We start from the raw sequence: 13,243 nt of genomic DNA, 5'->3' as shown, positions 1-13,243 counted from the left end.
AAAAGAGGGAAGATTCAGGACTCTGGAGGTCACCTCAGTATATCCCCCAACTCTTGGTTACAGATGGGCCACAAATGGAAGAGACTATATTAAAATCCCCTGAATTTAGGAGCGAGGATTCTATTTCCTTTTGCTAATCTAAGCGGATATGTTTTTGCAGAAGACCAACATAAACTACCCCTATGATTTTGCTCCCTTGACTCAACTTAATGCATAGAAAGGCACTGGTCAACAAGTGATTCTGTAGGAAGATGTATTGCCCAACATTAAGACAGCAAGATGCTGAAAGCACTACAGCTTGTGTTTTGCCAACTACTAAACTTAAAAAAAAAAAAATGATACTAACAAGAGAAAGCCTTAAAAGGCATCATCAAGGATTAGGTTTGCCATGCAAGTCCACAGACTATATTGTTTCAAATGCTCTTCTTCCCTTTGGTCACCCAAGACACCCACCTTTCTTTGGTTATTTCATCTTATTTGTTAGCACCGGGTTTTATTTAGTGCACATGGATCTATTACAAAGAAGCAGGGAAGAGGAATCAACACAATCCACATTTTAGCTTGTTTTGTTTAGTCTCTACCTGTTCTGTTGACTCCTTCAGGATTCTATCATGGTCTCCCACGATGACAGTCCAATGCAGTGGTCTGTTTGTTCTGTAAAATAGAAATAACTGCACTGGATCTGTGTATAACCAGCCTTATGTATTCCTTATTCAGCATACTGACCATCTTTTGCTTGGTCTTCAATGCCAGTTTAATTAGTCACCTATCCCCCAGAGTGACGAGTCAGAGTTTCACCATGACCAAGTCTTCTACAAGTGGAAGTTGCTGAAATACACCAGGTCTAATTTTATGTGAACCCCCTCTCCCCCACTGAGACAATGTTTTCCACAGGAAAAGGCTAAAATACAGCCTTGGAAACAAGCAAAGGAGAGTTTTATAAGTGGGAGTGCGGGTACTTTTCAGCATTGTTTCTCTATCCTAGAGGAGGGGACATACACTGTCCCAAAAGGAATATCTGTGCACATAGAAGCACAGGGAAGCATTTGCCAGAGAGGTTTACTCACGACTGTATACAGTGGGCTGCTGTGAGTACCCATGTTGGACTGATGACGACACCGCCACACTGATGGTCACCTAAAAATTGCAAGCCTGCCTGCCAAGGCCAGCAATGGGGACATGCTTCTTCTCCCCCGACAACACGTCTGGACAGCCACTGTGGACTAAATGGGGGAAAGCCACAGACATCTGCAACACAACAGCCAGAAAGCTAGTGAGTGACATACTGACTTCCGAGACTCTCTTCCTTTGCACCTATCACATTAGTTTTGTTTGCAATGAAGACTATAAAGCAGATACACCCCAAAGAGATGCAGTACAGCAGGCTCCCTTCAGAGGGGTAGCAGCTGGTGTGGTTACTTATTTTGAGCAGAAGAAATGCAAGCTTGATGTAGGTGGCTGAGAACTTGAATCCTGGACAGAGGTTCCATATTATACCTCAAAAGAACAAATAAAGCCCAGACAGATGCTTGTATCTTTCTCCCACCCTATAAATACATGGATCAATTTCAAGTTTTCCTCCCCCAATCCAGGTTAGAAAGGATTAAACTAGATGGATAATGTGGCACTGGATGGGCACAACCCCTGAAAGATAAGTGGGCATTTCTCCCCATTTCTTCACTCTGAATATGTTTTATACCTCCTTACTGTGTATACCTTACAGCCCATGTGCACCTGCACCACTGAAGTCTATTTCCTAAGGATCCTCTGGTTATAAGACAGGAAGAACTATTGACACAGCCCATTACAATGAGTTTGTTACCAACTTACCTAAGGGGATATTCTTTGGAGTGGTCGTCTGTAGAACAATTGGTTCTGCAACTACTGATTCAGCTTCTTCTGCTGAAGACAGAATGAATGGAACCTATTTTACTCTCAAGGCATCAGTCATAGCCCCACTTCCTCCTCCTCTCCACCAAAGCCCCAATCCTGTAGGAGGAACTCCTACAAGTGAAGGCCAGATCCTTCAATGTTAGCAGCTGGCATATAAGAGAGCGAAGCAACAGCAGTCATTCAGGGGACTGTTACCCCAATTTCCCACGCCCACTGCTGTAATAGGGCAGCAGTCCCTGGATGGGATACTTCTAGAAGTAGTTCAGAATGCCACAGAGTCTGCAAGTTTCAGGTATCAAAAAAGTGTCAGTGTCCTATCGGTGTTCCCAGTGTGGGAATTCTGATTCCTTACCATTGTTGAAAGAACTGAATTCTCCCAGTAGAAACTGTTCCATCTTGAACTCCCCCAGCATAGTGATAGGGGATTATTTCAAAAATAAGATCAAGAGTTCAGAACACATACCAAAGGTCTTTCCACCAACCTGAAGGAACAAAGGTGAATCTGGCCTTAAACCCTCTGAAGTTGTTCTCCCCATCGCTTTCAAAATGTATCAACATTTCATTGCCAGGGCTCAGAATTGGGCTGGGGGTTGAGAACCCACACAGATTGGCTGTAAGAAAAAACAAGGAAACCCCCTTGCTTTTAAAATTCAGAATATCACTTTAAACTCATCTCCAGCTTTGCTAAACTTTGTCCATAGGAGGGAAAAACCAAACAGGGACTTGTCATTTTCACTTGGCTCAAAAAGCCATTTTGTGGGGGACTTTTTTTTTTTTTTTTAATTTGAAACAAACACTTTGGCCAGGTACAATCGAAGGGTATCCAAGGAGAAGGAAGTAGTGGCCTAAATTAAGCTACTATATACTCTCAGGAATTAGACAACGTCCTAGTTTAGTTCCTATAGTGGAAAAATTAATAAAAAACAAGTTAGCTGCGTAAGTGCCTCCCACCAAGAGAGCCTCTTAAAAAAGTTGCATTTGCCATCTATATACGATGGGCATTCAATGCCTCTTAAACCTGCACACACACGTCAGCCACCATTTTGAGGATCTGGAGCACAACGGGCAGCTCCCCTTCTCTCTCTCTCTCTCTCTCTCTCTCTGCCTATATAAAGCACCCAGTCTCCCTACTGCCCGGCTGCTAGGAAATTTTCCACCAGAATGATATTCCAACAGAACATGTGGATTCTGAAAAAAATAAATAAAAAAAAATAGATAAATAAAAAAAACCCCAAAAAAGTTTGCTGGAAAATTTGGATTTTCCTCAGGAAAATCTAAATGAGAGCTCTTTGAGCTGCAAGGATCACTGTAGGAGGAGACTGGCAGTCTGGGGAAAAAGCTGAAAAGTTCTGTTTTGGTTCTCCCCAAATGGACTTTTTAAAAAAAATATAGAATTTAGCTCCCATAAAAATGTATTTTAATCTGTGACTTTGTTCTGATTCAGAATGAAAACGTTTTCAAGAGTTCACAATTTTTGTGTGGTAACTAACATCTGTTTTCTGGTCCACTCTAGTGCTAATATTTATTTTTAAAAACCCTAAAGACATGAAGTACGATGACCATCAGGTTGCAGATGGACAAACAGAAGGGAAGTGGCTTGGCCAAGGCCAAGTGTCAAAGCCAGGATCAGAATTCAGAATTTCTTGCCTCTCATTCCTCCGCATTGTACTGGTTTCCCCTCCTCCCCCTTGAGTCAAGTACAAGTCTGCTGTCCAAAAGTTGTCCTGAAATTTTGTAATAAGCGTCTCCCACTTTGAGTACAGAGTTATTTTTCTTCAGAATGGAAATGTGACTCAGTGAATTGTGTTTTAACTCACACTGTGTGGAGGAAAGAAGTTCCATGTCACAAAGGATTGCGATTTTGAAGTCTGGCTTCATTTCTACTTGGAACAAAAGCCCCAAATTTCAAAATTCTCAAGGGAATATTCTGAACTGAAAATTTGAGAGTGAAATGTTGTTCGCGGTATTGTTACAGCTGTGCTGTCTCTCCGCTATCCTGGGACCAAGATGGGTGAGGTAGTATCTTTTATTGGAGAAAAAGAGATGCTTTCCAGCTGAAGAGCTCTGTGTAACTTGAAAGCTTCTCTCTTTCACCAACAGAAGTTGGTTCAATAAATTATATCCCCTCACATTTCACCCTGAAAGATAAGGTAGGTATTATTTTGATTTAGAGACTTTTAGAATTTTATATCATATAAAATCAAGATTCTAAACAAAAATGTTTGTAAACAAAATGTTTCATTTCGACATTGGTAGATTTGCCCCCCCCTCCCCTATATGCCCCCGATTTTGTTATGAAACAAAGTCCAGCAAAATTGGTTAGATTTCATGAAGTGTTTCAATTTTGACAGACCTGCATAGTCCAGCAGACTATGGTTCTGTCAGTCTCCCTGACCAGCTTTAATTTTTACCTTCTTTGAATGCAACAAAGCAGCTAGAAACAAAGTGGAGAACCAGCACTATGGACTGCAAGGTGCCAAGCACTCTGTCCCCATCCCACAGAGCACGGGAGCACATACTTCAGTGCTTTGCTGGATCAGCAGCACAGTGCTCGGCACCGGGCAGGATTAAGCCCAACATGAGCAGTCAGATCTCTGCAGTCCACCAGCAAGAACTCCAATGGTTTGGGAACCCCGATGGCACTGGAACACCCTGCTGTACTGAGATGTGCAAGGAGGCGGAGTTAAGGCGGTTGTAGGAACCTTAATTTTGCATTTTCTGACTAAAGTGGTTTAATTCTACCACCGAAGTGTCACTAATGTAGCTTGTACTCTTTTGGCAGCAAGCTATTGAAGTCTTCATTTCTGTAATGGATTCTGCATGTGAGACTGAACAAATACCCAGCTGGTGCTCATCTTGTGTGTCGCTGTAAAGGACAACTGCATCATAGATACAGCCCTCGCTGAATTCAACAGCAAAGTCTTCAAATTCCAGCTGGAAAGAGAAGAGAGACAAAATTAATAACTGGGGGTCTCTCTTTTTACCCCCTTTGTATTCAGTGTCTTAATACAAACAGCAGATTACAGAACTGTATGAGCATTAGTGAGAGGCCAGCCCATGAGCAACAAACCTGCATGCACTTAGACAGACATGGGTTTAATGATTCTTTGCTTTTACACAAAGGCAGCAGTGGACAGACATTGCCTTGGACGGTACAATACAGTAGCTTTATTTTTATCTTTGGGTGAGGTTAATCCAACAGGTAACCTCACTTTAGCTGGCACAATTGCAATGACAACAGGAGGAAGGGCAGGCATCAAACCGCAACAGCAAAATGTCACTTCCAGCACCCCCAGTAGGAACAGTCATCACATGTGTCGGTCCTAGCTACTGCTTGCTTAGCTCAGTACCATTTCTGCATGTTTAACACTCTGGTGGAAGAAGGGGACTAGATAGAGAGCAAGGAGGGCAGGTGGTCAGGTTCTGTCCTCCACATCCCCACCCCACCCTACTGAAACCTTGCACTATCTTTCCCAAGATCAGTGGCAGCTCCAGGAACCAGCGCTCCAAGCGCATGCCTGGGGCAGCAAGCCAAAGAGGGCGGCCTGCTGGTCCCTGCGAGGGTGGCAGTCAGGCACCCTTCGGCAGCATGCCTGCGGGAGGTCCGCCGGTCCCGCAGATTAGGCGGTAATTTGGCGGCGGGTACGCCGAATCCGCAGACCTCCCGCAGGCATGCCGCCGAATCCGCGGGACCGGGGACCTCCCGCAGGCATGCCACCGAAGGCAGCCTGCCTGCCGTGCTTGGGGCGGCAAAAAAGCTAGAGCCACCCCTGCCCAAGATGCAGTTACATTAATTGGAAGGGCTGATACCAACCAGCTTCAAGCATCTACAGCAGCAGCAGTTCAGTATGCCAGTTCATACAGGGCTATACACACCATCTAAACTGGTTAAAACACACCCTGTGAGAAGCCTAAGCTGAAAACCTTACATCTTACAGGCTTGTGCATTGTAGATGTTTCCAGCAGGATTTTATTGAATTGCTTCCCTGAGCAGTCAATGGCAGAGGTTTAAAAGCAGCATCTCCCTTCACTGGGGAGATGGTTGGGGTTGGCCCTGCTTTGAGCAGGGGGTTGGACTAGATGACCTCCTGAGATCTCTTCCAACCCTAATCTTCTATGATTACCTTTATGACATTCTCTACTGGGGCTTCAATGAACCAATGGCACTTCACGTTACTGGGATACAAGCCAGGGTAATTAGCAGTATCAATCTTTCCCTCTTCCACCAGCACTGCAACACTTCCACAACCAGAACCTATCACATTGGGTTAAGAAGAAAAAGTCAGATTTAATAGCTAAATTAAAAAAAAAAAAACACAAAAAAACAAACTACTACCACCACGTGCACCAGGGATGGTTTCTTTGGTTTTAAAGGGGGTCAGGTGGCAGAGAAGTATGTACAAATGGTATGTCTGAAGTCACCTGCTTCCGATTCCTTATGTATAGCTGTGAAGGTGAATTCAAAGCCACTGCCGGTGTTGCTTCCATCAGAAACGAGAGTAACCATTGCTCGGTTAGAGTCTATCAGCAGGGGGGTTGGTAACACATCTCCACAGATTTTACCTACAGGGAAAAGATTAGACTTATTGTTTAGGGTGGTAGCATACACACACACTTTGTCAGACAGCTTACTTTTTCAGATTCACTAAACTGTATACAATATTGGAAAGTCACATATTCCAGGGCAGACTCTGCAAAGACTACTCCAGCATCAGTTTCGGTTGCCTATAAGGTAAAATGTTTGGAGACAGAACTGCATCCAAAACAACCAGAGGCGATTCAGCTCAAGGTTTCATGGTGGGCTAGTACTGGCACATAGCCACTAGTACTGTTCAGAATAGAGAAGGAGCAAAGATTTGCATGAAATATTTATTCTTTAGCAATTCAGTCTCAAGAATGGATAATAAATTTAGACTGCAAGGGAAAAGTCCCCTGTCATCATTTATCCATAAAACAGACATATTTATTGTGCTGTATAAGTAAAAAGTTTGAGTCAACAAGATTTTTCAGATAGGCAGAATTATGTCTTTATCTTGCATGTTCTGTGTTGTACTATTGTCATTGACCATCCTTCAGTAAGGACTCCAGCATCAGAAACTGGCTGGCAGTTTTGTTGATGTACGAGGCAAATTAGATGACAGTTCAGCTATATGGGGCTAGTAGGAGTAAAAACTTGTTTTTTATACAAGGCAGAAATAGGAGTTTGAAAAACACAGTGGAGAGACTTTTTTTACACAGACAGTTTTCAGACTATAGTCGCGCACTAGCCGTCAGAATGGACATGAATATCTACCTTCCCCCCCCCCCACCTCCCTTACTTAGCTTTGCTTTGACAGCTTCAGTGCCAGGGCAGCAGGGCCGGCTCCAGGGTTTTGGCCGCCCCAAGCAGCCCAAAAAAGAAAAAGGGGGAAAAAAAAAAGCCGCGATCGCGATCTGCGGCGGCAATTCAGCGGAAGGTCCTTCGCTCCGAGCGGGAGTGAGGGACCGTCCACCGAATTGCCGCCGAATAGCTGGACCTGCCGCCCCTCTCCGGAGTGGCCGCCCCAAGCACCTGCTTGGCAAGCTGGTGCCTGGAGCTGGCCCCGCAGGGCAGATGACAGTGAAAGGTTCCTTGATTTGTAATAAGACACGAAAGGGCTCGAACATCATCAATGTTCACGTTTCAGATTGCTAATTGCCCGCCATGCCAAGTATTGATATAAGAGATTAAGGCATTCTACGTACCGATTAGCTCTCTTTTGTCTGAATAGAAGGACACGTAGTCATGGTCACACGTGATCTGGCTCTCTAGGTCTAATCTGGTGAACTGTATCAATATAATCTTGTCTTCTGGCACAATTATATTCCACACGCACAGGCTCAAAACAAAGAAACAAGTCAGACAACAGAATCAGGGCTAGAGTGAAATTTGTGTGACTGCACCCTTCCCTCCCAAGCAGCTCCAAGGGGCGGGGGTGCATGCTGGAGTGCTAGAGGGAGTTTAAAAGACACCAAGGACAGAGCACATTATCATAAAGCAAAGTAGTTTATGCTTCATCAGAGAGGGGCTTAGCTTCTTCCCAGAACTATCACCTTCCTCCTTCACTCTGCACCACCACCTATCCACCCACTTTAACTTGGTCTGGCCTCAGCATTAAGTGTTCTTAAAGCCCTCCAGCTCACTCCAGATGTGTTTCCACGACTCTAATGTAGGGAAATTCAGATGGTTGACAATACTCTTTCTCCATCTACGGATGGAGAATGTAGAATGCATGGATTAAACCAGGTGTGTGTGCATTTACAACCCTATATCCATCAGCTCACAGTCATAGCCAGATCAGCTCAAGCTAGGATGTCACCAGCTCCAGCTAAGAAGTAATAAGAAACATATGCTGGGTTTTTAATAGTGGTTAGCACAACACAAAGTGCTTTATTGCAAGAGATAACTGTCAGTTCTCTCCTTTGTGCTCAGACTTTGGATCAGTGCTGTGCTGCCAAATGGATTGTGTCCCCAGGCAATTCATGGCAAGAGAGGAAGCCAGGAAAATACTCACACATGCAAAAGCCTCTACCAGCTTATGGCCAGTGTCATAGGCGCCGACACTGTGGGTGCTCCGGGGCAGGAGCACCCACAGGGAAAAATTAGTGGGTGCTCTGCACCCACTGGCAGCCAAGCTCCCCTCACCCCACCTTCTCCTCTTCCTCTAAGTGCGCCATGTCTCCGCTCCTCCGCCTACCTTCCAACGCTTCCCGCTCGGCCGCCGCCGCCAAACAGCTGTTTGGCAGCATTAGCACGCTCCAGGAGGGAGGGGGAGGAGTGGGAATGTGGCACACTCAGGGGAGAAGGTGGGACTGGGGTGGGGATTTGGGGAAGGAGTCAGAATGGGGGCAGGACCTCATGGAAGGGGTGGTGTGGGGGTGGGGCCGAGCACCCACTAGAAAGAAGGGAAGTCGGCGCCTATGGCCAGTGTTACTGAGACCTTAACCATTAGCATTCCCCAACCAGTGTCTGGGCTCACTGGGCTAAATTCATGCCCAGGATAAATCCAATCAAGTCAATAGTTATTCTGGCACTGAATTTGGCCCATTCTATGCACAACCTCCACATTGCAAAGCTAAAACTTATACAGGGACCTACAGGACATATCCGCATTAGGACAAAACATGATCTTTTAATATCTGTTAGCAAACAACTCAAAACTTTAGAGCAGGGGTAGGCAACCTATGGCACGCATGCCAAAGGCGGCACACAAGCTGATTTTCAGTGGCACTCTCACTGCCCGGGTCCTGGCCACCAGTCCATGGGGCTCTGCATTTTAATTTAATTTTAAATGAAGTTTCTTAAACATTTTAAAAACCTTATTTACTTTACATGCAACAATAGTTTAGTTATATATTATAGACTTATAGAAAGATCTTCTAAAAATGTTAAAATGTATGACTGGCACATGAAACCTTACATTAGAGTGAATAAATGAAGACTCGGCACACTACTTCTGAAAGGTTGCCGACCCCTGCTTTACAGTATACAGAACAAGTTCGTTATTCAACCCATGAACATGTTAAAGAACAACTTGCCAGGTATATACTGGAGTTCACACATTTTGAAAACAAAACCACCTTTTATCCTACTGTGGATAGACACACAGGCACCAGTAATAGAGACAAAATGGCATCTCCTTGTTAGGCCAGGCCAGTAGGATCTGCAATAGGCACATCTCATCTGGAGGTTTCTTTTGGCACATCTCCAGCTCTCAAGCATCTTCAGAAGACATTAAGGGATGGATCTGTTCCCACTGAAAGTCCTAAAGACTTCACTGGTTGCAGAACCTGACATTAGAACAGTTTAAGAATTTTAATATTAAGCTAATTCACAGGCTTAATCCAAGGGCATCAATTTTATGAGCACAGTTCATATAAGAACTAGACCAACAAGAGTTGTGTTTCTCATTCTAACGTGCTATTTCTGGGTAACTATTGTTGCCCAGTACCAATCCCACACAAGCAAACATCACTACAGAGATGTTTAACTCTAGATACTAATTTTTAAGGTTGATACATACCCGCAAGTTCAGCCACAAACTATTGACTTGATTGCGTTCACTGACTAAGTCAGGAGTAAGAATTCATGTATTTGCAGGCTGAAGTCCTATGGCTAGAGCGATGCATGTGGTCAGAGGAGATAGTCACCCCTTCTGACCTTACAGACACAAACAAAATGCCCTCTGAAAAGTGGCCCTTCACAAAAGGACAGGTGTTTTTGATGATGTACCGTGAATACCTGTTATCTAGGTAGTTACTCTCACTGGGTTGGGGATACTGAATACGGCCACTTTCTCCAAAGACCAGCATTCCATGGGAGCTGCATCCTTCAGGAAAGTGCGGGAGAAGGTGATCTGGCTCTGCAGCTAGAAAGAGAAGAACAAAAAGGTAAAATACAATTCTGACACTGGCATTGTTTGGGAGAGGCAGGTCTACAGTTCGTGAAGCCATTCGATTAATGCCACTTCACACCCTGAGTGCTTGAGAAAGACCCAGAGATGGGTCTCAGGTGGTAACCACACTTCTTCTGAGGCCAGGTCAACACTAGACACTATTATCGGTATAACTGTCGCTCAGGGGTGGGAAAAATCCACAACCCCGAGTGACGTCATTATACCGATCTAATCCTTGATGTTCACAATGCTATGTTTGCGGAGAGCTTCTCTCATCAACATAGCTACTGCCTCTTGGGGAGGTGGATTAATTACACTGACGGGAGACGCATAGGAGCATCTTAAGTACTACAGCGGCGCAGCTGCATTAGTGCAGCCTTTAAAGTGTAGGCCTGCCCTTAGAGTCCTACTTCTAAATGAGCCAAAATCCTTTGCAAGTGTGAATCAAAGTCAATAGAGCTACACAGATTTACTCCAGTTGAGGCTCTAAATGCACTATTTTATTAATGCTATTTCTATGGTTTACGGTTTAATTCTGCTCATTCTCCAACTATGCTCATAGTTTGAGTTGCAGGAATCTTCCAAGTTCTGCTCTGCAGGGTTCATGTGAACATTTTTTATTCTGCTTCTACTTAATATTATTCCAGAGTAAGAGGCACTGTATGGTTGCAGACTGGTTCTTCCCTTTATGAGGAGATCAGCCCCAACAAGATATTGTGGCAAATAAGTAACAGCACAGGTGAAGTGTAGGTCATAAATAATGCCCTCTATTCAATAGGTTCTAGTTGAACTGCAGTTTTAAGTGTATGGTTGGACGATAGGGAATTCATAGATCTGTTTATAGCTTTAAATGTGTAGTTCTGATAATCAACTAAAAAAAAAAAAAAAAAAGGGCAAGCTTATTCCACAGATCTGCTCCGTGTGTGTGTTTAAAGTCATATTTGCTCCAAATCAATAGTGTGGACCATTTCAGGGATTCTACAATAGCAATTTACAGATTCCCAGTTGACAAGGATTAGAAAATGTAATTTATTGGAACTGGACAAGTGTTCTAGGCCAGAGAAGTGCTTCTCTAAATCAACAAAACCACATGCACCCGGAAATGCTAGCTGGATTGGCCATCAACATTCCATTTAGTGGGGCATGTGGATCAAAGCTGCCCTCAAAGCATTATGGCAGAGGGACCTAGATACAGATGCTGTTCCAAGAGAGGTGGTAGTTCTGGTTTAACCTTCATTTCCCCACTTCCTGCTCTAAAATGAGAAATGCTTCACACTATGTGCACCTTGATAGAAACACTCTAGAGCCTAACCGGGTCCGTGGGGCACATGGCAGGTATCTTCTAGAACCTCATGATAAACAAGCAGGAAAAGAGAAAAATTGCTGGTAAATGTACCCACCAGGGATAATGTTCTGGGTGATGAAGTCCATCAGTTCAGCTACATTGGAAAAGATGCCTGGGGAACCCCTTTTACTGATGCTTTTCTCAAGGACATCCCAGCCTCTTGCACAGCCAACTCCCCATGATGTGACGCCGGCCAGAGTCCAGATGCCACTGGCTCTTCTACACACGAGAGGACCTCCAGAATCGCCCTTGCCCAGCACGGGTTGGGGGAGGAGACAGGAAAAAAGAGCAGATATTTGTTCAAATGCGATGATACAGATTCAGTGAATCACCTCATGGTTTCACCTCTCAGAGAAGAAGCTGCCGCTCTTTGGAAGATTGACAGAAAGGTTCAGCGTCACTATACGTCTGTTAACCATTTCTGCCCCCTTCGCACTAAGATGTTAACGTCCGCATTGCGGCAGTACCTCAACCAGCGGAATACACCTGGCCCTCCCGCAACGGTAGCACAGTGGACTGTGTGTGCACTGCAGGGGGCAGGGGAGAATGACTTGGTCTCCTGGCAGTAGAAGCACCCTTCTACCAGAGAAAGCATGGGAAAGGCTGGTGTTCTGATGGACACAGCTGCCAGCAGCTTGATAGATATGGGGAGGAGAGGTGACTACAAGAGAAATGAATACACCAAGTAGAAATGGTCAAGGTATGTTTTTTAAAACCTAAAGAGAAGGCAAAAAAACTCACTTCAGCCTCCTCTCTCCCAGTACAGTGGTATCACATACCCCTTAGGCTGTGTCTCCTGTAGCCTCTTGGGCCGCCTGCCGCCACTGTGCTCCCATCTGTGCAATTTCACCAGTGGTAGCAACAGTAGCTTAGACAGGGATCAGGCATATCATTCACCATGTCATTTAATCCCATTCAGGCCAGGTCTAGACAAAAAGGTGGTTAAACACACCAGTTCCTTGTCTATAGCAGCACTCCTACCAGTGGGAAAATTCCCCCCAAAGGCTAGGATAGACAAGGCCTTCATTAGCCTAAACCTCCTTTTAAGGCCTCAGTTCAGTAGGAATGTGCTAGTAGTAATGGTCAAGTTTCCTTTCCTTCCTCCTCCTCCCTTCCCTCTTTAGGGCAGGTGGCCATTCTGGTAAGCAAGAATACAGGAGTGGCTGGTGGGAAGGATTGGAGTCTGCCTCCATTTGCAGAACTCACTATACAGGAAGCCCCTGCGGAATGATGACCTTTTACCTTGCAAGCATCCTTCCCACCATCAGGAAAGCCAGCACACAGCATGGAGCTTGCTACTGGAGGCAGATTCATTTGCTTTAACAGGGCACTGCAGGTTCCCCTATCAATGATGGGGAGCTCCACCTCCTGTAGAACATTAGATAGTTCACCAGCTGCAGAAGGAAGGAAACAGGCAACATCAGACATTCTAGAACCCCCCTCCTTGCTGCACAGAGCAGGAAGTTACGCTGCAGATCTATAGCCATATCCTAGCTACCATGATTTCATTCAGTATCACACAGGCAGGGCTGGCAATGCCGCCTCTTATTTCGATTAGCTGAGACCTCTCGTTAACAGACCTTGTTTTCAG

General features: G+C 44.8%; 1 protein-coding gene across 1 annotated transcript in view; it reads right to left on the bottom strand.

The window, feature by feature from the left end:
- Positions 1 to 13,243, bottom strand: part of OVCH1 (ovochymase 1) — a 56,460-nt gene that overhangs the window by 26,775 nt on the left and 16,442 nt on the right. The window contains exons 6-16 of the mRNA XM_065407460.1: positions 12,895 to 13,046; positions 11,708 to 11,900; positions 10,154 to 10,280; positions 8,558 to 8,668; positions 7,618 to 7,751; positions 6,316 to 6,456; positions 6,018 to 6,148; positions 4,734 to 4,827; positions 2,376 to 2,504; positions 1,071 to 1,248; positions 582 to 654 (exon numbers count right to left, since the gene is read on the bottom strand). Coding sequence (XP_065263532.1) covers positions 582 to 654; positions 1,071 to 1,248; positions 2,376 to 2,504; positions 4,734 to 4,827; positions 6,018 to 6,148; positions 6,316 to 6,456; positions 7,618 to 7,751; positions 8,558 to 8,668; positions 10,154 to 10,280; positions 11,708 to 11,900; positions 12,895 to 13,046 — 1,463 coding nt within the window. The remainder of the gene's footprint in view (positions 1 to 581; positions 655 to 1,070; positions 1,249 to 2,375; positions 2,505 to 4,733; positions 4,828 to 6,017; positions 6,149 to 6,315; positions 6,457 to 7,617; positions 7,752 to 8,557; positions 8,669 to 10,153; positions 10,281 to 11,707; positions 11,901 to 12,894; positions 13,047 to 13,243) is intronic.

This window comes from Emys orbicularis, chromosome 1 (assembly GCF_028017835.1).
Source record: "Emys orbicularis isolate rEmyOrb1 chromosome 1, rEmyOrb1.hap1, whole genome shotgun sequence".
NCBI lineage: Eukaryota > Metazoa > Chordata > Testudines > Emydidae > Emys > Emys orbicularis.
Note: the sequence above shows the minus strand (reverse complement) of the source record. Positions and strands in the feature narration are given on the sequence as shown.